Here is a 27993-nt window from a genome sequence, read left to right as displayed (position 1 = left end):
CCAGCCTGGGCTACATCGTGGATTCAGCACCAGCCTGAACTAAATAGCAAGACCCTGTACCCAAAACAAAACCAAAAGTAAGTGCTGCTGCTAGGTGTGGTGGGAGACTATTGTAATGCCAGTACTCCAGAAGCTGAGGCAGGAGGATTGCCAAGAATTGGAGAAAGCCTGAATTACATAGTGAGACCCTCAAAAAACCAAAAAAAAAGTTCTGGAGATGTAATTTAGTGACACAGTACACCTGAGTTTGATCTCCAGAACAAAAGAATTATATATATATATTACATATAGGTATACAATCACAGAAGATATATATTAAATACACATATATGTATATATTTCTTGGGAAACGTTAGCTAAAGTAACAAGGTTGTATATATTTGCTAATTCATTCAACCTCTTTGGTTAAAACTGAAGTGAACATCAATGTTAGACTTCATCAATGTTAGAGCCTTTTAAGGGTGTCAGGGGCCTGGTTTCATCTTCAGGTCCTGGCTGGGGCCAGAACAAAACATCAAAAGGCTGGTGCTTTTTCCTTTGAAGTGTAAATCTTTGGTAACATTTCATTTACACGGCATGATATGAATCTTGAAATACTGCTTTTGCAATTTATGTTTTTAAATGTATTTACTTATTTGTGGTACTGGAAGTCAAACCCAGGGCCTCTGCCCTGAGCTACATCCTCAGCCCTTTTTATTTCTTATTTTGAGTCAGGGTCTCAAATTGTGCAGGCTGGGCTTGAACTTGGAATTCTCCTGCCTCCTCAGCCTCCCAGAGTGCTGGGATTATGGGCATGTGCCAGTGCACCCAGCCACAATTTAAATTCTTTAAATGTCAGGTTTATTGAGGTATAATTTACATGTAGTAAAACTCACCTTTCTTTGGTAAACAGTTCTGAGTTGTTTTTTTTGTGTGTGTGGTACCGGGGATCGAACTCGGGTCCTTCCACTTGTGCAGCAGGCGGCGAAACCACTGAGCTAAATCCCAGGCCCCTGAGTTTTGACAAATGTAGTATATAATCAATGACCACAATTGGGACATTTAGCATTTTCTTCACCTCAGAAGTTCATGGGACCCCTCTGTGATCAATTCTGACCTCCTAAATCTTGGGAACCATTGATATGGTTTCTTTCACTTAAATTTTGCTCTTCCCAGAACACAGCCTTTTGTCTGGCTTCTTCAGCAAGAGTTTCAAATTCATTCATGCTGTATCACAGCCATTTGAAGACTCTTATTACACAAAATTACCGACATATAAAAGTTGAATAGTATAATAAACCTCCTTCCATGTCTGGCACTAAATGTTAACAATTATGAACTCATGGCCCATTTTATTTTTATTTTTTGGTACCGGGAATCGAACTCCGGTCCTTGAGCTCTCGAGGCAGGCGGCGAAACCACTAAGCTAAATCCCCGGCTCATGACAATTTTATTGCATCGATAACACCCCTTTTTGTTACAGCAGATATTATCATTTTATCTATATGCATTACAGTGTATATACCTCGATTTTTTTTGTTTTGTTTTGACACAGGGTCTCCCTGTATAGTTCAGACCGGCCTTGAACTCACTATGTAGCCCAGGCGGGCCTCGAACTCGTGGTGATCCTTCTGTCTCGGTCTTCCGAATGCTGTGATTACAGCCATGCACCACCACACCCAGTTTATCTCTCAAATTTCTTTCCTTTTGTTATCTGTAGATACCATTATATGTCCTACAATTGTTTGCTGGTAAGGCTAATTTCCTAGCAGATAGTGTGTTTTCTTCCGCAGGACATTAGGAGATACGTAATTCCTGCGGGCCCTCGGACCTCGAGCCCATGAGATCAGCTATTTGTACATTCGGGAAACCGAGTCCAAGCGCTTTACAGTAAATCAGCATCCCCTGCGGATAGTAATCCGGGGCGGGGCCATCTCCGTGATGTGGACAGCGCGCCTGCGCAGAGAGGTGCAACCTCTCAGCTACCGTAGTTTTTCTTTTCACGTGCGTGTCCGGTTGTCATGGCGGCGTCTGGGAAGTCAGTGCTATTAGGGCTTCGGGACGTAGCAGTGCAAGGCACTTCCACGGGGCCGGGCTCCTGGACTGCTAGCAAGTTGGGTGGCGTTCCGGTGAGGACTGGCGCCGGAGCCAGGGTCGGCGGGTGCTGGTGAAGGGCACGCAGTGAGGAAGTGGGCGAGGTCCTGGTGTAGAGTCGGGATCTGAAGCGTTTCACACCCCCTCCTCAGGACGTCCTGCCCGCCTTAGCAGCGCCGAGGCCGGAGTGTGAACGCTGCAGGCAGCCACTCGTCCTGGTCGTGCAGGTGTACTGCCCCCTGGAAGGCTCCCCCTTTCATCGTCAACTGCATGTGTTCGCTTGCGCCCGCCCTAGGTGCGGCGACTGCGGGGCGCGCAGGTAGGCGGGAGATAAGCCCTGGAGCCGCCCCCGGGCGTCAGGGCGAGAGGGCGGTGTCTGGGGAGGCGCGCTGGGTTGGGACTGGCTGGTTGAAGCACTCACGGACGTGTGTCTACCCTGAAGTTGGAAGGTGTTCCGCTCCCAGTGTCTGGAGGTGCGAGAGAAAGAGACGCAGGACGCTCAGGTAAAGTGGTTTGCCATGTTATGTTTTGTTGGAATACAGTGGAGAATATTTTTCAGAATGTCTTTTAAGACAAACTTTTAAGCCGTGAGGTTTGGTTTTGTTTTTTGTTTTGAGACAGAGTCTCGCTGTGTAGTTCAGGCTGCCCTTGAATTCACTATGTAGCCCAGATTGGCCTCGAACTCCCCACCCTCCTTTTGCCTCAGCCTCCGGAATGCTGAGAGAGTGCTGAGATCACAGGCGTGCGCCACCAGGCCTCGCTGTAAACCTTGGTTGTTTGTTTTTGGTACCGGGGATCGAACTCAGTACCTTGCGCTTGCGAGGCAGGCGGCGAAACCATTGAGCTAAATTCCAGGCTTTGTGAGTTCTTTTAATTTACACTGAAGGTCTCGTGACACATAGTTTACTGATTTTTTTTTTTTTTTTTTGTACCGGAGATCAAACTCGGGACCTTGCACTTGCGAGGCAGGCGCCGGAAGCACTGAGCTAAATCCCCAGCCCTGGTTTACTGATTTTTTTCTGCCGGGAAAATGCACGGGTGTAATTCATATATATGTTTAGTATATATAATGTGATATGAATATATGTACATCTATAACACATTTAATAAGATAAAATGCAAGTTTATTGAATTGAAAAGTCAGGCAGGTTGGTAACTGCACAACAAAATTCATCCTCCCTTTGCCTGCTGAGGTCTCTTTATACACTGGATATTTATATGTGCCAGGCATAATACTAGCAATACAAGGAATAACAAGGATTCAGGGTTCAATTTCAAGTCGTAGAAAAACACTTTGACCCTTTTCATCTGAGAGATGTAACACAAGGATTTAAATCTTTTTTTTGGTACCGGGGATTGAACTCAGTACCTTTCGCTTTCGAGGCAGACAGCGTGCCACTGAGCTAAATCCCCTGGGGATTTAAATCTTTATTAACTGCTTAGGCTGAAGGAAGCTATTTCAGGAATGACCTCCAGAATAACATCTCAGAACTGACCCATCTACCAGGCTACATCTTGTGCAGTCAGGAAGCTTTAGTGTAGTCTTGTGAACTGGAAGCTGCCCTTGTCACAGAACTCTTGGTTCTTTATCCTTGGTTTACTGCCTCGATTTTGCTTCATGGCATTTCTTTCCACTTCATTCTGTCTCAGGATTGTTTTTCACTAATAGACCCGATTAGCAATCCTCTGATCATATTGAAACCCTAGTTGTCAGGAAGTCTGGAAAATATTCTTTCAGTCTGTGCAATACATGAAGCACAAAAGATTTTGAATCACATGGTTAAAGAAACCACGTGTTACATCTGTCACACCGTCCCTGAAAAGATGAGGATTCAAGTCATTTCTTTTTTCTTTCTTTTTTTTTTTTTTGGTACCGGGGATCGAACTCGGTCCTTGTGCTTGTGCAGGAGGTGACAAAACTACTGAACTAAATCCCTGGCCTCAAGTCACTTCTGACATGCTTTGAGTAGATAGGAGTCCAAGAAGTTGAATTGGAGTGTGCCAAGAGAGGAAGGGGCTGTGTGAAGGCTCCCTCAGGAAGGTGAAGGAATGGGTGACTAAAGCCAGAGGAATAGATGAAATGCTTAGACCTTATGCGTTGGATATTCTTCCTGAAACAGGAAAATGACCTTGCCGCTGAGAACTGGTGCGAAGGTGCAGATGACTGGGGAAGTGACAGTGAGGAGGTGCCTCCACCACAGCTTACCTTAGGTTTTGGAAATGATTCTAACAGTGCCAAAGATGTAGACTGGACTGCCCAGCTCCAAGACCTCTGTCTGCAGGACACCCTCCTGCCTGCTGCTCACTCTGCACCTCCAGGGGAAGGGATGGCCATTTCTCCTACGGTGCTGCAGTTCCTGCCCTACTACATCTGTGTCGTAGATGAGGATGACTACAGAGACTTTGCTAGTCTAGATCATGCCCATAGCCTTCTGAAGGACTACCAGCAAAGGGAAGGAGTTGATATGGAGCAGTTGCTTTCCCAGAGGTGAGAATGTGTGTGCTGAGCGGTGACTTGGTCTGGAAGCCACCACAATAGGTATCCTTTGGTTTTGCCCCAGGACCTAGGGAAACTTTCAGACAGAATTCCTATGGTAGGACCTTTCTGCTTCACTCCTCTTGATTAAGAGAGAGAGACAAAGACACTCCTTGTCAGACAGCCTCTGGGAACTTCAAAACACCCGATTGTGTGCATAAATGCCCTCAAGAAGAAGAACCAAGATATACAGAAAGATGCCAAATATTTTCAGAAGATGAATTCACTGTATCTTTAACATTCTTTTCTCTTTTTTTCATTGCTGGGGATTGAACCAAGGGCTTTATACATATTAGATAAGCACTCTGCTACTGAGCTACATCCCCATTCCCTTTTCTGTTTCAAATGTCTTTTTTTTCTTTGTTTTACAGAGATTGAACCCAGTGAGTGGTAAACTACATTCCCAGCCTGCCTTGGCTGACTGATTGATTGATTGATTGATTGAATGCAGTACTGGGGATTAAACCTAGAATCTTCACACTGAGCTACAGGGCTGGCAGCCATTTTTTATTTTAAGACAGGGTCTTGCTAAATTTCCCAGACTGGCCTGGAATTTGCAGTCTTCCTGCCTTAGCCTCTTGAGAAGCTGGGATTACATGCCTATGCCACCACTCCTGGCTCTGTTTTTAAATGTCTTTATAACAGAGACAGATGAGTTAGAAAAATCCCGTTTATTTATTGAGTCTTGGCTGAGGCTCCACACCTGGCTCAAGACCTTCGAGGCCCTTCCTCATCCTTAGTTCTCATCTATAAAATGGTAGGGATAATGATATCTCTCTTCTCCACTTTATCAATTTCTGGAGTCAGGTGAGAGACTAGATCTTGAAAGGCATTATAAACCAAACCAAAGCACTAAAATGTAAGAATGATCACTTTGTTATTACAGTGATAGAATTAAAACAGGATATTTGGAGAGGTGACCTGGTTTCCTTATCAGAGCTGTCTCACTTGTAGGCTTTTTCAGAATAATGTTAAAAAGAACTGCCTGATACATGTTAATGTTTGAAAACAATCTGATGGAGAGAGTCAATGGGACATAATGACTTTTTTGTTGTTGTTTCCCTTCTCCCCCCAAAATGGGATTCAAACTCAGGACTTTGCGCTTGCCAGGCAGGCTCAGTGCCACTGAGCTAAATCCCCAACCCTTGTTTTTGAGACAGGGTTTCACTATGTAGTTCAGGCTGACTTTGAACTCACTATGTAGCCAAGCCTGACTTCAACTCCTGTCAATCTCCCTGCCTCAGCCTCCCAAGTGCTGGGGTTACAGGCGTGCATCAGCAGCGTTTGGCTTATAGCTGCCCTTGAACAAATTATGTCACCCAAGCTGGCCTGAAACTCAAGGTGATTTTGCTGCCTCTTGAGATTGCAGGTGTCCAACCACTGTGCCTGGCTTTAAATTTTTTAAAGAAAATTATTTTAGGGCTGGGAATTTAGGTCAGTGGTTCCACCGCCTGCCTCACAACCACAAAGTTTGATCTCCGGTACGAAAAAAAAATTTTTTTATAGGGTTCAGCGGTATAGTGCCTGCCTGCCAAAGCACAAGTCCCTGAGTTTGATTCCTGGTACCAAAAAATAAATAAGTAAATAAATAATTTTATTTTGTCTTCTAAATACTGTAATTCTCTGGATATTCACACTCAAAAGTGGTTTGGTTTTCTTTTTAGTTTTTCTAATGGTGATGAAAAATATGAGAAGACCAAAATTAAAAGTGGAGATCAAATGTTTTACAAATTCATGAAGAGAATTGCTGTTTGTCAGGAGCAGATTTTAAGGTAAAAGAGGAACATTTTCTTTCATTATTTATTATTATAAGAATAATTTGTGGTAGAACTGGGTGTGGTAGTACACTCCAAAATCCTAGCACTTGGGAGGCTGAGGCAGGAGGATTGCCAAGAGTTCAAGGTAGCCTGAACTACATAGCAGTACCTTTCCTTGAAAAAAAAAATCGTAAGAAAAGTATAATGACAAAACCAAGATCCCAGTATTCCCCAAACCAAGAAAGAACCATTGCTTAGATTTTAGAATATCACCTTCACTTTTTTTTCCTTTCGGTACCGGGGATCAAACTCAAGACCTTATGCTTGCCAGGCAGGCATGGCATCACTGAGCTAAATCTCTGGCCCCTACCTTCACTTATTTTTTCTGCATATAGGTACATGTATGTGTGTATTTTTACTTACTAATCTTTTTTTTTTTTTTTTTTTGGTACCGGGGATTATGTGTGTATTTTTAAAAGCCATAATAGAAGCCAGCCATGGTAGCCTACACCTGTAATCCCAGCACTCTGGGAGGCTGAGGCAAGAAGATCACAAGTTTGAGCCCAAGTGGGGCATTTAAGGATTTAGGTAAAATCCTGTTTCAAAGTAGTAAAGGGCTAGAAATGAAGTTGAGTGTGAAGGCTCTGGGCTCAATATCCAGACCTAAAACAAAAAACACCATACCTTGGGGCCAGGGATTTAGCTCAGTGGCACTGCACCTGCCTCAAAAGTGCAGGGTCCTTAGTTTGATCCCTGGTACCAAAAAAGAAAAAGAAAAAACAACAACACTGTAACTGGGATTATAAAGTATATATATCTTGTTTCTTTCTTTTTTTTGGTACTGGGGATCAAACTTGGGACCTTACACTTGCGAGGCAGGCAGTGGAACCACTGAGCTAAATCCCTGGCCCTATATCTTTTTTTTTGGTACTGGGCATCGAACTCAGGACCTTGTGCTTGTGAGGCAGGTGCTGGAACCACTGAGCTAAATCCCCAGCCCCCCTGGCCCTATATCTTGTTTCTTATTCAATAAGCACTTATTAAGAGGTAACATTAAAAATTCTGCAAAGTAGGGCTGGGGATTTAGCTCAGTGGTTCCTCCACCTGCCTCGCAAGTACAAGGACCCGAGTTCGATCCCTGGTACTAAAAAAAAAAAAAATTCTGCAAAGTATTTTTTTGACCTTTTCTTTTTTTTGGTACTGGGGATCGAACTTAGGACCTTGTGCTTGTGAGGCAGGAGGTCGAACCATTGAGCTAAATCCCCGGCCCTGGACTTTTTTTAAAAGTTAAAATTCCAATAGGTAATATATTCATAATGCTGAAACATAAAAATAACCAGGTATGATGCTGAGTGTCTGTCTTCCCAGCTACTCAGGAGTCTAAGGCAGGAGGATCACTTGAGCTTATGTGCTCAAGACCAGCCTAGGGAATGGAGTGAGATGCTGTGTCCCCCCCCCACCAAAAAAAGAAAAGAAAGTAAAACTATATGCATAAGCATAAATGTATGAATACAATGAAGTAACTCCTTTCCAACCATTTCTGGTCTCCTTAGGTAACCACTATTGTTAGTTTGTTATGTGTTTTTCCAGAGTTTGTTTATACACATACAAACAATATGATTGTATATTATTCCCTTCCCCCAGCTTATTTTCTTACACAAAAGGAAGGGTTCTATTACATACTGTGTCCTACATTTTTTATTTTTTTGGTACCGGCAGTTGAACTCGGGTCATTTCACTTGCGCAGCAGGCGGTGAAACCACTGAGCTAAATCCCCGGCCCCCCTGTTAAGTTTTTAAGTCAGCCATTCTAGAAGTTATATAGTAGTATTTCATTGTGATTTTAATTTGCATTTGTCCAAAGACTAAAAGCTGTTGAGCATTCTTTTCTGTACTTTTCCACCTTTATACAAGGTATGATTGAAAAATACAGTGTTTAAATTTTAAGATTTCTTTTTTTTTTTTTTTGGTACTGGGGATTGAACTCGGGTCCTTGCCCTTGCAAGGCAGGCAGCAGAACCACTGAGCTAAATCCCCAGCCAAATTTTAAGATTTTATTACAGTAAAAAACACATCTTCATTATTCCCCCTCATACTACCCCCCCTTCACTTCAAACACTTATCATTCTTGCCATTTTCTGAAGGAGTTCTGGAAGTCCTTTTGCATCTTTAGTTGTGCTGTTGTGGCTACCTTCATGTCCTGAATCAATTCAGAACTTTTGACTTTTCATGGTCATTTTGACTTTAGGGAAAAGCCAGAAGTTGTATGTTGCAAATCTGGTGAATAAGGTGGATGAGAACACATTGTAGTTTGTATAACTCTACCTTTTGGTTGGATGGAACTTAGCAACAGTATTCACTGTATTATTGATCATACTTTGTCAAGACACTTACAAAAGAGAACTTCTAGAACTGCTTCCAGAAGTGTCAATCAGCTGAGCATAGTGGTGCATGTCTGTAATCCAAGCACTCTGGAGGCTGAGGCAGGAGGATCTCTGTGTATCCAAGGCCAGCCTGGGCTACATAGTGAACTCAAGGCGAGCCTGAATTACATAGTGAGACCCTGTCTCAAAATAAACAAACTCCAAAAAACAAAAGTGGCAAGAAAGATGGTATGAGTATGTGCCAAGTGAGGGTAGTATTTTGGGGGAGATTAATGGCAATGTATCTTTTCCTGTATTACGTTTTTAAAAATTTAAACATGCACTGTATTTTTCTGTTAACCCTTGTATATCATCTTTAGCAAAGTATAAGTTCAAATCTTAGACATATTTTTATTGGGTTGTTATATTGTAGAAAGTTTTCATATGTTCAGGATGCAAATCCTTTCTCAAATATATGCATTTCATATATTTTCTCCTTATCTGTAGCTTTTTTTTGCATCTTGGTAACAGTGACTTTTGAAGAGAAGTTTTAAATTTTGATTAAGGCCAAATTAACAATTTTGAGGGGCTTTATTTTTTGTAGAGCTGGGGATGGAACACAGGACCTCAGGTACATTAGGCAAGCATCCTACCACTGAGCTACATCCCCACCAAGTTTTGAGTTTTTTTATGCTTATTCTCATGCATGCTACTCCTGAGCTGTACCCCAGTCTGATGGTTCATACCTTTTCTTCCTGCGAAATCTACCTACCTAGCCCAAGGTAACAGAATTTTTCCTGTGTTGTTTTGAGATCTTGTTTTTAGTTTTAGGATTTATATTAAGTCTATGATCCATTTAGAGTGAATTTTTATATGTGGTATAAGTGGGTCACGGTTCTTTTTTTTCCATTTAAATATCCTTTTTTTTTTTTTCCGGTACTTGGAATTGAACTCAGGACCTTGTGCTTTCCAGGCAGGTGTGGAGCTGAATATCCAGTTGTTGCCACACCAGGTTTTATTTATTTATTTATTTAATTTTTTTTTTTCAGGTTTTATTTATTACTGATTACTTTTGTCTTGTTTACCAACTATCGAGAGAGGAATGTTAAAATCCCTTAATCCTCATGCACAAGAACCTCCTGTAACTGGATATATATTTTCTACTTTTTTAAAATTTTAGTAGGGGGGAGGGCCGGGGATCAAACTCAGGACCTTGTGCTTGTAAGCATGCGGCACCATGCCTGGCACAATGGTATTCTTTTACATATTTGTTACTGATACTTTAAAATCCTTATATTATAGCTGGTTATGGTGGCACACAGCTAAAATTGTAGCACTTGGCAGGCTGAGGCAGGAGGATCACCACAAATTTGAGGCCAGCCTGGGCTACATAGTGAGTTCAAGGGCTGTCTGGAATTCATAGTGAGACCCTGTCTTAAAAAACCAAAATAGGGCCCGGGATTTAGCTCAGTGGTTCTGCCGCTTGCCTCGAAAGCACAAGGTCCCAAATTCGATCCCAGGTACCAAAAAAACCAAAAAACCAAAAATTCAAAATAAGGGCCGGGAATTTAGGTCAGTGGTGCCACTGCCTGCCTCGAAAGCGCAAGTTCCTGACTTTGATCCCCGGTACCACAAAAAAAGAAAAAAAAGAAAAAAAACCCAACAAAACAAAATACAATAGTGTCATGTTATAGGTCCATCATCTTGTATATGGGTCTTGTATTACCTTTCTTCATGGTTTAAATTTTCCTCCTTATCTAGTAATTTTTGTTTTTGTTATTTGCCAGAAACTATGTGTTGAAGAACAGCAGACCAGATCTTAGTCCATTTAATCTGCCCTTGAACTGGGTCTACATTTTGCTGTGGCTTTAGGTGTCTTGCTGTGGTTTTACAGACTTGCTACTTGCTACTTTTTGCTCTAGGGGCTTTGATGTGCTCTCTTGTTTGCTCATGATAATTCTACAAGAAAGTAAGTTTGCAGTGGACAGCCTCATTGTTGGGTTGTGTCTTAAATGAATATGGCTTTGGCCGGGGATTTAGCTCAGTGGTTCTGCTGCCTGCCTCGAAAGCACAAGGTCCTGAGTTCTATCCCTGGTACCAAAAAAAAAAAAAAAATGTATATGGCTTTGCTTCAGTTCTTCATCTTCCCCGTCCTAGGTATTCGTGGAGTGGAGAACCACTCTTTTTGACACACCCCATCCTGGAAGTCTCTGAAGTTCCAGCCTGCAATTACTGTGGAGGCCAAAGGACGTTTGAGTTTCAGCTTATGCCAGCACTGGTCAGCATGCTCAGAAATGCTAATTCAGGTAAGAAGCTCTTTATTAATTTTGATTTGTGGATTTCTGGCATTATTTTGGAATTATATTAAAATGGAAGACTGTTGTTTAATTATAAAATACCACAGCATATTGTGGAAAATTTGGGAAATTAAAATTGTTTTTAAAAATTTATTTTTATTTGTTTGTTTATTTATTTATTTATTTTTAATGCCACCAGGGATCTGGGTCCTTGTGCTTGTGCAGCAGGCGGTGAAACCACTGAGCTAAATCCCCGGCCCTGTTTTAAGAAATTTATAACCCAGCAGTCCAACAGAAGCACTAATAGACAATTAGGTTGATTTAAAGGGAAGCTGTCTTTTTTGTTTGTTTGTTTTTTTACTACTAGGAATTGAACTCAGGACCTTGAACTTGCCAGGCAAGCAGGTGCCACTGTGCTACACGCCTGGCCCTGCAGGCATTTAGAGTCTGTCTCAAATGACCAAAAAAATGTTCACATGAAAACACTACTTAACTTGGAATAGTGGTATGTGCCTATCATCCCATCAGTTTGGATGATTGAGGCTAGAAGATGGCTTGAGGCCAGTCTGGGCAACATGAGTGAGATCTCATCTCAAAAAACGAGTGAAAAATGAATAAATAAATTGCTTTCTAACAATTACAGGTTTGTTTTCTTTTTTGAGATAGGGTCTCCCTATGTAGCCCAGGCTGGCCTCGACTTGAAGTAATATTCCTACTTCAGCTTCCCAAGTCCTAGGATTACAGGCATGCTCCACCATGCCTGGTCCTATGACAGTTATTTTACATTATCATCATTACATAGTCTTCACTTTCCTAATATTTTTGAAGAAAATCCTAACATTTAAAAAATTTTATTTATTTATTTATTTGTTTATTTATTTATTTATTTTCTGAGGCAGGGTCTCACTATGCAGTTCAGGCTGGCTTTGAACTTACTACATAGCCCACGTTGGCCTTGAACTTGCAGTGATTCTCCTGCCTCAGCTTCCACCGGTGTGTGCCACCACACCTGGCTTCTTTAACATTTTTATAATGAAAGTAATATTTTGTATTGGTCCAGCATCACATTGTCATAACAAAATACCTGAGGCAGTTAGCGTATAAAAGTAAAAGTCATGGGCTGGGGATTTAGCTCAGTGGTTTCAGCGCCTGCTGTGCAACCACAAGGACCTGAGTTCAATCCCTGGTACCACCCCCCCCCCCCCGAAAAAGTAAAGGTAGTACCTTCTTTTGTACGACTTATTATGGGTCTTGTTATGACTTGTTTAGATGTCCCCCCCAAAACCTTAGACAGTCGTAGTTGGGGCTTTTTCAGAGGTGGCTGAATCTAGAGTGTGTGACTGATTCATCATGCAATGCTAGGATTAAGAATGCGAGGGCTGGGCTGGGGATTTAGCTCAGTAGCTGCCACCTGTCCTGCAAGCATAGGGACCCGAGTTCCATCCCCAGTACCAAAATGCTAGGGCTAAGGCTGGGTGATTACTCAGTCAGTCCACTGATTAATTTGGTACCGCCCTAATCCTGGTAGCCTAGATAGAATATAAAAGGGGCAGAGAAAAGCTGCTAAGGTCCCTTGCTTGCTTTGCTACCTTCTGCCTGTCATGAGCTGTTTTTCTTCTGCAATGCCTGTCTTCTGTGCCACCCTGCCTTGGAGCCAGCTGACTATGGACTGAAACCTCTATAGACTGTGAGCTAAATAAGCCTTTCCCCCTTTAACTTTGGGTGTCGAGTATTTTGTCTCAGCAGCAAGAGCAAAGTAACTAATACAGGTCCTATCCCCAGAGACTTCAGAACCTCTCTGTAGGCCCCACCTCCTAAAAGTCCACAGCATCTACCAATAATGCCACCTTGGGAACCAAGTGGTTTTTTGTTGTTGTTTAAATTAGTGTTGGGGATTGAGCCCCAGGGCCTTTGCACTGTTCTACATTCCTAGCTTTTTTTCTTTTTTGGTCGGGGTGGATTTTCTTTTGAGACAAGGTCTTGCTTTGTAGTGCAGGCTGACCTTGGACTCACTATAGCCCAGGCTAGCCTTGAACTCATGGCAGTCCTCCTGCCTCAGCCTCCCAAGTGCTGGGATTATAGACATGCACCATCATGCCTGGCTCCTAGCTCTTGTTTTATTTTTTATTTTGACAGAGGATCTTGCTGAGTTATTATGTTGCCCAGGCTGGGCTTGAACTTGTGATCCTCTTGCCTCAGCCTCTCAAAGCAGAGTCTTCTTTATTTTTCCAATGATGAGTTTAGTTTTCCATACTCTCCTCTAAATGTATTTTATTCATAAACACACATAAATATGTATGTAAAAGGGGCCGGGGATTTAGCTCAGTGGTTTTGCTGCCTGCTGCACAAGCGCAAGGATCCGAGTTCAATCCCCAGTACCAAAAAAACAACAACAACAACAACAAAAATATGTATGTAACAGATTGGTGGATAAAGATATACATACTATTTTGCAGTCTATTTTTTTCTTTTTTATATAATTGGGGAATTTTTTTCCATGCTGTGTAACAGCAAATAGGTTTTTTCAGATATATTGTCATATGATGAATAGTATGTAATTAATTAATTTATTTATTAATTTATTTATTTATTTTTGGGTACCAGGGATCAAACTCAGGAACTTACGCATGCCAGGCAGGCGCTAGAACCACTGAACTAAATCCCCAGCCCCAGTGTGTATTTAAATAGGATGTAAAGTATTGACATGGGTATATACTTGTGAAATCATCACTAACATAATTAAAATAATGAACATGTCTGTCACCTCCAGAAATTTCCTCAAGCTCCTTTGGGTTCCCTCCCCAACCTTTGAACTTTAAGTTATTGTAGATTAGTTTGGATTTTCTAGAATTTTTATGTATGGAATCCATGTTGTTTGTATCCATAATTCATACCTTGTTCTGAGTAATACTTCATTTTATGAGTATATCATAATTTTTTATCCGTTGACCTTTTCAAGGATGTGATGTATTTTTCTGTTTGGTGCTGTTAACAAATTAAGTTGCTGTTGGGCCAGGGATTTAGCTCAGTGACACCACACCTGCCTCACAAGCACAAGGTCCTGAGTTTGATCCCTGGTACCAGAAGAAAAAAAAAAATTTAAGTTGCTGTGAACATTTTTGCTCAAATATTCTGTATGGACATAGACTCATTATTCTTCGGTAATACCTAGGAGTGGAATCGCTTGTTCATATGGTAAATGTGGGTATGTAGTTTTTTTGTTTTTGTTTTTGTTTTTTTTGATACCGGGGATTGAACTCGGGTTGCGTAGCAAAGCAGGCGGCGAAACCACTGAGCTAAATCCCTGGCCCTGTACGTAGTTTTTTAAGACACTCCCAGACTCTTTCTCAAAGTGATTGTACCATTTGTATACTAGCCAGCTATTTATGAGAGTTGTACATCCTTTTCACTATGTGGTATGTTCAGTCTATTAATTTTGCCCAGGCTTATAGGTATATAGTCATATCTCATGGTTTTTCTCTAATGACTGATGGCTTTCTTCTTCTTCTTTTTTAAATTTTATCCCATTGCTCACCTCGAGGCCCCTCCCTTCCCTATGTACAAAAGCTTTGTTTCCATTTTTTCTTCTATTTTCACTTTTTTTCTTGTCCCTTCCTTCCTTTCACCTGCCCTCCTCCTTTGTTCCCCTTCCCATTTGAACATTTTCTTCACATTTCCCAGTATCTATTACACATCTTAGTCCTTATTTCCACTCTCAGTTTCTCACACCAGAGAAACAATGTGGTATTTAAACATGTGTGTCCAGTTTATTTCACTTAAGAGTATAGTCTCGAGGTCCATTCATTTAGCTATAAATGTCTGAAGCTCATCTTTCTTTCTGGCAGAGCAATACTCCATTGTATTAAAAAAAAAAACAACACCACATTTTTTTTTTCAGGAAGATCCCATGAAGAGATATAGCTGTGTCAAGTATAACCTCTAATTTTAGTTTTTTGAGAAGTCTCCACACTGATTTCCACAGTGGTTGCACCAGTCTACACTCCCACCAACAATGGAGAAGGGTTCCTTTTTCCCCACAGCCTCTCCAGCATTTGTGGGGTTTTTGTTTTTTGGTACTGCGATCGAACTCGGGACCTTGTGCTTGCGAGGCAGGCACCAGAAGAGGCAGGCCCCAGAACCACTGAGCTAAATCCCCGGCCCCTTCCAGCATTTGTTATTGGGTGATTTTTTTGTTAGCACACATTCTTTCTGGAGTGAGATGGAATCTCAGCATTGTTTTAATTTGCATTTCACAAATGACCAGTGACTTTGAACATTTTTTGAAACATTTATTTGCTGTTTCTACTTCTTCATCTGAGAAGTGTCTTTGCATTTCAGATGCCCATTTTTGGATTGGGTCTTTAAATTTGGGGGGTCTGATATTTTTGAGTTCTTTATATATTCTAGGTAATAGTCCTTTACTGATGAATAGCTGGTAAAAAAATCTTTCCCACACTATGGGTTGTTTTTTCACTCTGTTGGTGGTTTCTCTTGCTGTGCAGAAGATTTTTAATAAGCTGAGGTCACAGTTGTTGATTCTTTGTACTATTTCTTGTGTCGTCTGAGTTTTGTTCATGATGTCTTTGCCTACGCCAGTGTCCTCAAGCGTTGTACTTATTCTCTCTTCCAGCAGATTTAGTGTTTCTGTTTTAATATTTAGATCTTTGATCCATTTCGATTTCAGGTTAGTGCATGGTGAAAGATAATGGGTCTGGTTTCAATCTTTGGCATGTAGAAAACCGGTTAACTGATGATTTTTGAGCATCTTTTATGTACTTATTTGCCATTTTGTATTTGCCAGTATGGTCACGTCCAAGCCCTACTTCTCATCTTTGCTTTTGCCTTTTTTCTTACTCTTTTTTAAATCATCAACCTTTGGCTCCATCACAGGAACCCACTTGGAGATTTGGAGGGACAAGTCACCAACCGTGACCCACTTCTCCCATTTGTATACTTTCTGGGTAACTGCCAGGTCCTCCTGGCTCCTGGTCTGGGCCCCAGCCCACTTGCTCAATATTCTGGTAGGGTTGAGGGAAGAGACCAGGGGCGTTTACCTGTCAGGCTGTGCTCACTCTCTAATGACCACCGTCATGCTACCCACCCCCTAAAAAAAATTCCTGGTTCCATCACAGTGCCCAGGGCCCAGTGCTGTATTTTTTTTTTGGTTTTGGTTCGGTTTGTTTTTTTTTTTGATACTGAGGATCGAACTCTGGACCTTGTGGTTTCAAGGCAGGTGCTGGAACTACTGAGCTAAATCCCTGGCCCTGTTTTTGTTTTTCGAGACAGGGTCTCACTACGCAGTTAAGGCCCAGGCTGGCCTTGAATTCACAGCAGTCCTCCTACCTCAGCCTCCCAAGTGGTGGATTACAGTCCTCTTTTAGTACTTAATTAATTTTGAAACAGGGTCTCACTTAGTTGTCCAGTCTTGGCTGGAATTTGTCATCCTCTTGCCTCAGCCTCCCAGAGTGTTGAGATTGCAGGCATCAGCCGCTGAGCATGACTAGGAGATCTATTTTTACATATCATATGAGTTTGCAAATACATTTATTCTGAGGTGAGGATGATGGCATTCACCTGTAATCCTAGCACTCCAAGGAGGCTGAGGTAGGAAGATTAAAGTTTGAGCCCAGCACTCATGAGGCTCAGGCAGGAGAATCCCCATGAGTTCAAGGCTAGCCTAGGTTACATAGTGAGACCTTGCCTCAAAAAATGAAAAAACAAAAACAAAAAAGACGTTTGAGCCCAGCCTGGGCAAATTTAGGGACTTACGCCCTGTCTGAAAAATTTTTTTTGGTACCGGGGATCAAACTAGGGTCCTTGCGCTTGCAAGGCAGGTGGCAGAACTACTGAGCTAAATCCCTGGCCCTCCCTATCTGAAAATAAAAAATAAGGGCCAAGGATTTAGTTCAGTAGTGCCACCCCTGCCTGACAAGTACAAGGTCCTGGGTTCAGTCCCCAGTATCAGGAAAAAAAAATAGGACTGGGATTGTACTTCAGTGTGAAGGCCCTGGGTTCAATTCCCAGAACTGAAAAGAAAGAGAAGAAAATACATTGTCTTTGTAGTTGATTTATAATATTCATAATACAATTGGATATGGAATCCTAACCTGGAAAAATTTTACAGAAATTTTAAGGTATTACCCAATTCTTTAACTTGTGCGATCCTCCTGCCTCAGCCTCCCAAGTGCTGGAATTACAGGCATGTGCCACCATGCCTGGCCCACTGTGATTTTTTTTTTTTTTTGGTACCGGGGATCAAACTTGGGTCCTTGTGAGGCAAGCAGTGGAACCACTGAACTAAATCCCGCCCCCCCCCCCCGTGATTTATTAATCAGAACTATTAACTGTGAACTATTTTGCTTCTTGGTCACATTCTTAGAATTTTCACTTTATTCTTGATATTCTGAAATAGTGTACATTGGGCTGAATACTTAGTGGATGTTTTATAGTTTAGAAACACAGTTTTTTTAAAATGATGTTTTTCCTTTTTTTTTTTTATTGCTGGGGATCAAACCCAGAGCTTCCTACATGCTAAACAAGTACTCTTCCCCTGAGCTATACCCATAGCCCTGTTCCATTTTTCTTGTTTCATCTTTATTCAAACTTCTGATACTCAGATATGTGATTTCCTATTTGAATCCTGTATTTGCTTTTTTTCTAATTTTTAAAAAGTTTTATCAGTACATGTTTACAGTACATAATGATTATATTAATCATGAGGAATCAGTACATGTACATAAGATCTTGTATTTTTGTTGTTGTTGTCTGTCTTTGATATTTGTTTTGCTTCCTGGGAGTTTTCTTCAACTTTTTAAAAAAATTATGTTTATTATTATTTTTTTCTTTTGGTACCAGGGATCGAACTCGGGACCTTGTGCTTGCAAGGCAAGTGCTGTGACCACTGAGCTAAATCCCGGGCCCTTAATTATGTTTAAAAATCCATAAAGGTAGCTGGATGTGGTGGTGCAGGCTGGGTAGCTCAGTACCACAAAAAGAAAAGCATAAGGGCTAGGGGTGTAGCTCAGTGTGGAATGAATGCTAACATGCATGAGCCCTAGGTTCAACCTCTTCCACCAAAGCCAAAAAAATATATCATATAGGGGCCAGGGATTTAGCTCAGTGGCAACACCCCTGTCTCACAAGCTCAAGGTCCTAAGTTTGATCCCCGGTACAAAAAAAAAATTTTTTTTAAATCATATAAAACTTAACCATTTTCATTATTTTTAAGTGTGTAGTTTAGTAGTATTAAAATATAAACATTGATTGATTGATTGATTGATTGGTACCAGGAATTGAACTCCGGTCCTTGTGCTTGCACAGCAGGTGGCAAAACCACTGAACTAAATCCCTGGCCCTATAATCATATTATTACAATCAATCTCCATTCATTTTTATCATTGGAACACTGCCTAAGTCACGAACAATGATAAAAAATTTAAAAAGAGATGGGGTAAGTGTAGCTCAGTGTGCAGGTTCTGGTTGCATTTTCCAGTACTGCAGAAAGTAACAACAAAAAGACTGTGGATTCCCCAAGCCTCTGGCTACCACCCTTCTACCTTCTGTTCCTATGAACGGTTACTACTCTTGACATTCATATAAGTGGAATCATAGAGTATTTGTCTTTTTGAGGGGTTTACTTAGTATAGATCTTGAAGATTCAACGATGCATTTTTAAACATGTCAGAATTTCTATCCTTTTTAATGTTGAACAATATTCTATTGTATGTATATGCCTCATTTTGTTTACTCTTTCAGCTGTTCATGGATCCCTGTTTAACTTCATCACTTTTATCTACTGTAAATAGTGATGCTGTGAAATAGATGTACAAATATCTCTTTCAGATCCTACTTTCAGTTCACTTGTATGTTTATTCAGAAATGGAATTTGTGGGCTGGGGATTTAGCTCAGTGGTTCCGCTGCCTGCCTTGCAAGCGCAAGGACCAGAGTTCAATCTCCGGTATCAAAAAAAAAAAGAAATGGAATTTGTGTTGTCTATTACTTTGTAGTGATTTTATCTTGCTGCAGAGTAATTCTTTTTTTGCATTTTTAGAAATTTACTGGTACATTTTAGATACACATAATGATAACACTTATCATTATCACTTATCATAGGGAATTCATACCTATACATGACATATCTTGCTTCCTTTTTTTTCTTTTTTTTTTTTTGCTTCCTCTTTTTCATTCCCCTCCCCTCCCTTCAATCCCTCTCCCCTCCTTGTTTACAAAAGTTTTGTTTCCATTTTTAATTTTTTCCTTTTACTCTTTTTTTTTTGCTTTCCCTTCCTTCCTTCCTTCCTCTCCTCTCCCTTCTTCTCCTCATTTGAACATTTTCTTCCCATTTCCAAATATCTATTACACATTTTGGTCTTTATTTACACTTTTGGTTTCTCACACCAGAGAAACAATGTGGTACTTAAACATGTGTGTCTGATTCATTTCACTTGAGAGTATGGTTTTAAGGTGCATCCATTGAGCTTATCCTTCTTTGTGGCAGAGTAGTACTCCATTGTATAAAAAATCCACATCTTTATCCATCTGTGGGTTGATGGGCATTTGGGCTGTTTCCAAGATTTAGGTAATACAAACTGTGCCGGTATGAATGTGGGTGTGCATATATCGCTGTAGTATGATGCTTTTAATTCTTTAAGGAAGGCACCAAGAAGGGGAATAGCTGGATCAAATGAAACCTCTCTTACTGGTTTTTTGAGGAATCTCCACGCTGGTTCCCACTCCCACCAAGAGTAGATAAGGGTTCCTTTTGTCCCCACAGCCCCTCCAGTATTTGTTGTTGGTTGATTTCTTGATAGCAGCTATTCTTCTCCCTCTGTTTTCTTTTTCTGTTTGTTTTTGTGGGTACCGGGGATCGAACTCTGGTCCACTGTACTTGCGCTGTACTTGCGAGGCAGGTGAGGCAGGTGCCGGAACCACTGAGCTAAATTCCCAGCCCCGATAGCAGCCATTCTTTTTGGAGTGAGGTGGAATCTCAGTATTGTTTTACTTTCCATTTCTTGAATGACCAGTGATGTTGAACATTTTTTCATATATTCATTTGCTGTTTTTACTTCTTCATCTGAGAAGTGTCTATTCATCTCAGATGCCCATTTTTGGATTGGGTCTTTAAATCTGGGGGGTCTGATTTTTTTGAGTTCTTTATATATTTTAGATATTAGTCCTTTGTCTGAGGAACAGCTGGCAAAATTTTTTTTCCCACACTGTGGGTTGTCTCTTCACTCTGTTGGTGGTTTCTCTTGCTGTGCAAAAGCTTTTTTTTTTTTTTGGTACTGGGAATCGAACTCAGGACCTTGTGCTTGGAAGGCAGGCAGCGGAACCACTGAGCTAAATCCCCGGCCCTGCAAAAGCTTTTTAATATGATGAGATCCTAGTTGTTGATTCTTTGTGATAGTTCCTGTGTGATCAGGGGTTTGTTAATAAAGTCTTTGACTACTCCTATGTTTTCAAGAGTTCTATCTGTTCTCTCTTTCTGCAGGTTTAGTGTTTCTGGGTTTTTTTGTCTGTTTGTTTTGTTTTTTGGTACCAGGGATCGAACTCAGGAAGTGTTTCTATTTTAATATTTAGTCTTTGATCCATTTCTATTTTAGTTTAGTACATGGTGAAAGATATGGGTTTAGTTTTTTGGTTTTTGTGGGGTTTTTTTGGAAAAGGGATTGAACTCAGGACCTTGCACTTTGAAGGCTGGCACAGTGCCACTGAGCTAAATCCCCGGGCCATGGGTCTAGTTTTAATCTTTGGCATGTGGAAAGCCAGCTCTTCCAGCACCATTTATTAAGGAGGCTATCTTTCTTCCAGTGAAGGTGTTTGGCTCCTTTGTAAAACATAAGGTGGCTGAGTGTGTTTGGACTTGTTTCTGCATCTTGTAATCTATTCCATTGATCCTGAGGTCTGTTTTTTCACCAGTACCATGCTGTTTTTATCACAGTAGCTTTGTAGTAAAATTTCAAGTCAGGGATTGTGATGCCCCCACCTTGCCTTTGTTGCCCAGAGTTGCTTTTGCTATTCTAGGTCTCTTCTGGTTCCAAATGTAAGATATGTTATTGGCATTTTGATTGGGATTGCATTAAATCGGTATAATAATTTTGAAAGTATGGCCATTTTCACTATATTGGCTCTTCTTACCCAAGAACAAGAGATATCTGTTTTCAGATATTCTTGTTTAATCACCTTTTTCACATTACTGTAGTTTTTAATGTGAAGGTATTTTACTTCCTTCATTAAATTGATTCCTATTTATTTTATTTGTTTGGATGCTATTTTGAAAGATGTTGTTTCCCTCATTTCTTTCTCAGTGAGTTTCTTATTTGTGTACAGGAATGCTATAGATTTTGTTGTTTTTGTTGTTGTTGTTTTGGTATTGGAGATCGAACTCAGGACTTGCTGCTTGCCAGTTAGGCACTGTGCCACTGAGCTATATCCCTGGCCCCAAATTTTTGCATGTTGACTTTGTATCCAGCCACACTTCTTTAGGTGGATATTAAATCTAGAAGTCTTTAGATGGAAATTTTGGAGTCTTGTATGTAGAGTATCATGTCATCTGTGAACAATGATAATTTAACTTCTTCCTTTCCTATCCTTATTCCTTTTATTTCCTTCTCTTGTCTAATTGCTCTGGCTAATGTTTCCAGAACTATGTTGAATAAGAGTGGTAGGGGCCGGGGATTTAGCTCAGTGGTGCCCCCACCTGCCTCACAAGCTCAAGGACCCGAGTTCAATCCCCGGTACCAAAAAAAAAAAAGAGTGGTGACAGTGGACATCCATGTCTTGTTCCTGATTTTAGAGTGAAAGCTTTCAATTTTTGTCCATTTAGTATGCTATTGGCTGCTGGTTTGTTATAGATGGCTTTTGAGATAAAGACCATCTATTCAAGTTTTCTGTAGGGTTTTTAATCATAAATGGGTATTGGACTTTGTCAGATGCTTTTTCTGCAGCTATTAAGATGATCATACGGTTGTTGTCCTTGGCTCTGTTAATGTGATGTATTACACCTATTGATTTGCATATGTTGAACCATCTCTGCATCCCTGGGATGAATCCTACTTGGTCAGAGTGTATAATATTCTTGAAGATTTGCTGCATTCTGTTTGTCAGGACCTTATTGAGGATTTTTCTTTCTGTGTTCATTACAGAGATTGGCCTGTAGTTCTCTTTTTTGGTTGCATCCTTCTCTGGTTTTGGTACCAGAGTAATGCTTGCTTCTAGGAATGAATTTGGGAGTATTGCTTCCTTTTCAATTTCATTAAAGAGTTTGAGAAGTAGTGGAATTAGGTCTTCTCTAAAATTCTTGTAGAATTCAGCAGTGAATCCGTCAGGGCTGGGCTTTTCTTTTTCGGTAAGTTTTTAATTACGTCTTCAATTTCATTGACTGATGTTGGTTTATTTAGAATTTTTAGGCTGGAGATGTGGCTCAGTGGCACCATGCCTGCCTGGCAATTAAAAGGTCCTAAGTTTGGGGCCGGGGATTTAGCTCAGTGGTTCCAGCGCCTGCCTTGCAAGCACAAGGTCCCAAGTTTGATCCCTGGTACCAAAAAACACCCCCCCCCCAAAAAAAAGGTCCTAAGTTTGATCCCCAGTACCAGGAAAAAAATAAATAAATAAAACATAGAATTTTTATATCTTCTTGATCCAGCTTTGGTAATTCATATGTATCCAGGAATCTGTCCATTTCTGTGTTTTCCATCGTATTACAATATAGGTCCTTGAAGTAGGTATTGATGATCTTCTGGATTTCTGAAGAATCTATTGTGATTTCACCCTTTTCATTCCCAATTTCAAGGATTTGAGTCTTTTCTTTCCTTTTTTTTGATAAGGTTGGCTAAGGGTTTGTCAATTTTATTTCATCTTTCAAAGTACCAACTCTTCGATTCATTAATTCTTTGTATTTTTTTGTCTTGATTGCATTAATTTCTGCTCTAATCTTTATAATTTCCTCCCTCATATGAGCTTTGGGCTTGACTTGCTCTTTTTCTAGAAGCTTGAGGTTCAACATTAGGTTGTTTATTTCAGCTTGCTCTGTTTTTCTGATACATGAATTCACCACTATAAATTTCCCTCATAAGACTGCTTTCATTGCATCCCAGAAGCTCTAGTATGTTGTTTTGGCATTATCATTTCATTGTAAAAACTGTCAAATTTTTTCTTTAGTTTTATCTGTGACCCATTGGTTTTTCAGGAGGGTATTACTTTTCATGTGTTTATGAAGTCTTTGTGGTTTCTTTTGCCATTGATTTCCAATTTCATTGCACTATGGTCTCATAATATGCATGGGATAATTTTAGTTTCCTTGCATTTACTCGATCATGTTCTGTGAGCTAGTATGCGGTCTATTTTGGAGAACACCCCATGTGCAGCTGAGAAGAATGTGTAGTCTGATGTGGACTGGATCACTCTGTAGACGTCCACTGAGTCCATTTTTTCAAAAGTTTGGTTCACTTATGATATTTCTTTGTTTATTTTTTGTCTAGTTGACCTATTTGTGACAGTGGGGTATTGAGATTACCCATTAAAATTGTATTAGTGCTTATTTGATTTTTCATGTCCATTGATATTTGTTTTGTATAGTTGGATGCACTGCATATATATTTATGATTGTTATCCCTTCCTCTTCTGTTGTTCCCTTTACAAGGATGTAGTGACCTTTGTCTGTCTTTGGCTTGAAATCCACTTTGTCTGCAAATAGAATACTACCCCTGCCTTTTTTCCAGGTTCCTGTCACATGGAATATTCTTTTCCATTCTTTGACTTTCAGTCTGTGAATTTCTTTTCTAATTAAATATGTTTTTTGTTTGTTTGTTTTTTTGGTACTGGGAATCGAACTCGGGGTCCTCGCACTTGTGAGGCAGGCGGCAAAACCACTGAGCTAAATCCCCTGCCCGAATTTCTGGAATCTTGGCTATGCCCTGGTGTAGATTTTTTTTTTTTTGATCATAGCTAATTAGAGTTGTATATATCTCCCTTATCTGCCTGTGAAATTTTTTTTCCCTGCTTGGGAAATTTTCCACCATTACTTCTGGGAACAGGTTTTTAAAAAGTCATTTGTGCTATCTCCTCCTTTTTCATTGATTCTAATCAATCTTATTCTTCTTTGCATCATCTAGCAGCTATTGGATTGATTTTTTATTTTCCCATGCTATTTTTTTGTTTTTGTTTTTTTGTATGGGGATTGAACTCGGGTCCTTGCACTTGCTCAGCAGGCGTTGAAACCACTAAGCTAAATCCTCGGCCCCTGAGTTGATCCTTATAAATTGCTTATGGCAAGTAGCTTTATTGCTAGTATTTAGAACCCTTAGGAAATGACTACTTCTTGGAAGTTTCATCCAGGTGTAGCTGGCTTTTGGGTTTTGACTTTATTGCAAGATCTTACCTCTTCAATTTATTGGAGATGAGAAGTTGCCTATTTGGCCTAGCCCCTGGTTCTTTTCACTGGCCCATAGTATTTTTATGACCCTCAGGCAGTCTCAGTCTTGGCATAACAGGTAGAACAACTGATTAGAACAATTGTGTCATCATGGCTAAAGTAGTGCAGTCAGCAATAACAATAGCATCAAACACAGTCTAGAAAATGACAAACTGTAGTAGCTATTAATTTGCTATCATTAATTATATGAACTAGATTTGTGGTTATATAACAAAATCTAAAACAAATCAGAAATTTGTATACAGTAAATATGCCCTCAATATGACAATTTTACCCTCAGTGGAGAAAATTTAAAAAGGTTTAGGAGGAAAAAATAGAGAAATAGGAGAGGAAGAGATTAGAAGCAAGGCTGGAGGGCAAAGGGAGATTATGCAAACTGTAGGAAACTGGTGAAGACAGGAGGGAGACAAAGAAATATAAACAAGTTGAGAACAGAAGAACAAGAAAAAAAACTAGAAATAATGTTCACATTCATATAAAAACAAGATCAAACAATCAAAATAAGAGAAAATGAAACAAAACCAAGGAAAGAAAAAAAAGAAGAAAATAAGACAAAAATGTCTACTTCAGGGGCTGGGGATTTAACTCAGTGGTGCCATGCCTGCCTCGCAAGCACAAGGTCCTGAGTTTGATCCCTGGTACCACAAAAAAAAAAAAAAAGAAAAAGAAAAAATGTCTATTTCAGCATGTGTCTGTCCTGTCACTGGTATACAGAGTGGGGAGACAGAATCCGGATCTCTGTTTATTAATCCCAGCAAGCCAGCTGTAGATTTACAGTAGGGTAGTTGACATTCCCAGCAAGCCTGTATCTTTGGTTCCACTGTTGTTCAGGCACACTGATACCATCAAGCATTGATATTTCATTTCACTGATGTTTCTGGCTGTGAGGCTGGAAGCCTGCAACTCCCTGGGTCCCCCTAGCGAGCTTGAATTTGGCTCCCTGGTGGCTTGAATTCGGCTCTTTGGCTTGGTGCTGACTTGAACTGGCTTCTACCTCTCCCTGATACTCGGAGCCACGAGATGTAGCCAGCAGCTGCTCTGAGTTCTGAGCTCAATTGGCCACTCTAAAATGGCCACTGGCCGATTGTCCTTTCCTAAAGGAAATAACTCACTAGCCACTGCAGTCTGCTGTGTCCACTGTTCTGTTCCATTGGTGATTCTCACCACGGAGGCCTCTAGGGTCACCAGAAGTCACTGTGTGTCTGCAGTTCCAAGCTGCCCTTCCCATGCAGTGAGTCAGGGCTCAAGGAGAATGCACCACTTGCCATCTCTGTCTTCCTCACTGAAGTCTCTTTCTTCGCTCTCCCTGTGTCCTTCAATTCTCACTTCAGATCCTTGCCTGGTTCCAGGGACCCACTTTCTTCCTTCTTCTGTTCCTCACGTTGCTATATTCCAGTGTCTGGACACCAAATCTAAGAGAGGTTGTTTCTCTGCTGTTCACCACCCCATCATCTTCCCAAAAGTCCAGGTCTGAGTGATTAGTTTGTAGAGCTTTCAGTGCATAAGCAGCTGGGTCCAACACAGGGTGGCATGGCAGAGGGGCATTGCAGAGGAGAAATATTTCATGGCAGGTAGAAGGCAGAAGGCAGCATGGCAGCAAGCAAGAAGCTTGTAATTCTATTTTTCATTCTTATTTTACTTTTAAAATTTAAAATTTTATTTAATTTTTATTTTATGACAGGGTCTTGCTATGTTGCCCATGTTGGTCTCAAGCTCCTGGAGTCAAGGGATCATCCTGTTTTCACCCTTCCAAGTAGCTTGGTCTTCATGTTTTCTTTCTCCCTTTCTTGTACTGGGGATAGAATGCTAGGAACACATACTCTACCAGTGAGCTGCACTCCCACCCCTTTTTATTGCTTATTTTGCAACAGGGTCTTGCTAAGTTGCTCAGGAAAGAGGACTCTGACCTGTGATTCTCCTGCTTCAGCCTCCAAAGTACCTAGATTACAGTTGTGCATCACTGTACCTGGCTATTTCGGGGAGGGATTAAACTCAGGACCTTGTGCTTGCAAGGCAGGCACAGTGCCACTGAGCTAAATCCCCCAGCCCATGGTTATTATCTTTCTTTTTTTTGGTGCCTGGGATCGAACTCAGGACCTTGTGCTTACAAGGCAGGTGGTGGCACCACAGAGCTAAATCCCTGCCCTTTTTTTTTTTCTTCTGGTACCAGGGATCGAACTTGGGACCTTGTGCTTTTGAGGCAGGCAGCAGAACCACTGAGCTAAATCCCCGGCCCCGTATTTTTTTTTTTAATGGTAGCCATTCTAATGAATTTTGAGATGATACCTCACTATGGTATTTTTGCTTGTTTTTTGAGGTATTAGAGATCTAACTCAAGATGTACTACTGAGCTGGATCACCAGCTTTTGTGTGTGTGTGTGTGTGTGTGTGTGTGTGTGTGTGTGTGTAAGTTACTGGGTATTGAATTTAGGGGCTTGACACTGAGCTAGATCCTCAGCCCTTTTATATGGATTTTATTTATTTATTTATTTTTTGGTACCAGGGATCGAACTCAGGACCTTTTGCTTGCAAGGCAGGCGAGGTGCTACTGAGCTAAATCCCTGGCCCTTATATTGATTTTGATTTTAAATTGATTATATTGATTTTGAGACTGGGTCTTGCTAAATTGGTAAATTGCTCAGACTGGGCTCCAAATTGCAGTACTCTTGCTGCACCCTCCCAGAGTGCTGGTATTACAAGCATGCACCACCATGCCAGACCCAGCTCTTTTTATTTTTTATTTTGCAACAGGGTTTTGCTGGGCCAGGGATTTAGCTCAGTGGTTCTGGCGCCTGCCTCACAAGCGCAAGGTCCCAAGTTCAATCCCCGGTACAAAAAGAAAAAAAGGTTTTGCCAAGTTTTTTAGGAAGAATTTGGACTCCCTTCCATCCATCTTTTCTCAGTGCTGGGATAACAGGTACGCTCATAATACTGTCTTTATCACAGAAAGGTAAGGTAAATTGCTCAAAGTAATAGAGCTGGGATTTGAACCCAGGCTGTCTTGCTCCAATTCTGTTTCTATCCACTGCATAAATATTCACATTGTGAGTATATCTTGTATCTTTCTTTGCTGAATCCAGAATATATTGTATCTTTCAGATCTTTTGGTAGAATTTGGAACAGTTCTAGTTTACACATGTGAGAAGAGTTGCTGGCCTCAGAATCATCAGACTCCCATGGAAGAATATTGCATTACACAAGAAGATCCAGATGAGTTACTATTTAAGTAGAGCATTCCCTTTTATTTATACAAATTAAAACAAATTTTAATGTACAAGTATGTGTGTATTTACCTTATTTTAACCCTCAAGTGTTTTGTGTGTGTGTGTGGTGCTGAGGATAGAACCCTGCCCTTGTGCATGGTATGCAAACGCTGTACCACTGAGCCACACCCTAGCTTGAATATTTGTTATCAACCATCACTTTCTTTTTTGGCTCTTGTGCTGAACCTGAAGATCATGAAGATCACCTCTTGATCATGGGCTACTGTATCCTTCAGGTCAGTGGCCTTCTGCACGGTGGTAGTTTGGAAACC

At 40.7% G+C, this 27993-nt stretch overlaps 1 protein-coding gene across 1 annotated transcript; it reads left to right on the top strand.

The window, feature by feature from the left end:
• Positions 1-1950: 1950 nt before the first annotated feature.
• On the top strand, positions 1951-27735 carry Pdcd2l (programmed cell death 2 like). The gene is made up of 7 exons (XM_013077458.3): positions 1951-2108; positions 2226-2392; positions 2516-2576; positions 4194-4561; positions 6274-6381; positions 10886-11034; positions 27558-27735. Exons 1-7 carry the CDS (start codon positions 2001-2003, stop codon positions 27686-27688), a joined length of 1092 nt encoding a protein of 363 aa, XP_012932912.1. The 5' UTR covers positions 1951-2000; the 3' UTR covers positions 27689-27735.
• Positions 27736-27993: the final 258 nt, after the last annotated feature.

This window comes from Heterocephalus glaber, unplaced genomic scaffold, assembly GCF_053883595.1.
Source record: "Heterocephalus glaber isolate CG9 unplaced genomic scaffold, H.glaber_assembly_v1.0 deba00001561, whole genome shotgun sequence".
Taxonomy (NCBI): Eukaryota; Metazoa; Chordata; class Mammalia; order Rodentia; family Bathyergidae; genus Heterocephalus; species Heterocephalus glaber.
Note: the sequence above shows the minus strand (reverse complement) of the source record. Positions and strands in the feature narration are given on the sequence as shown.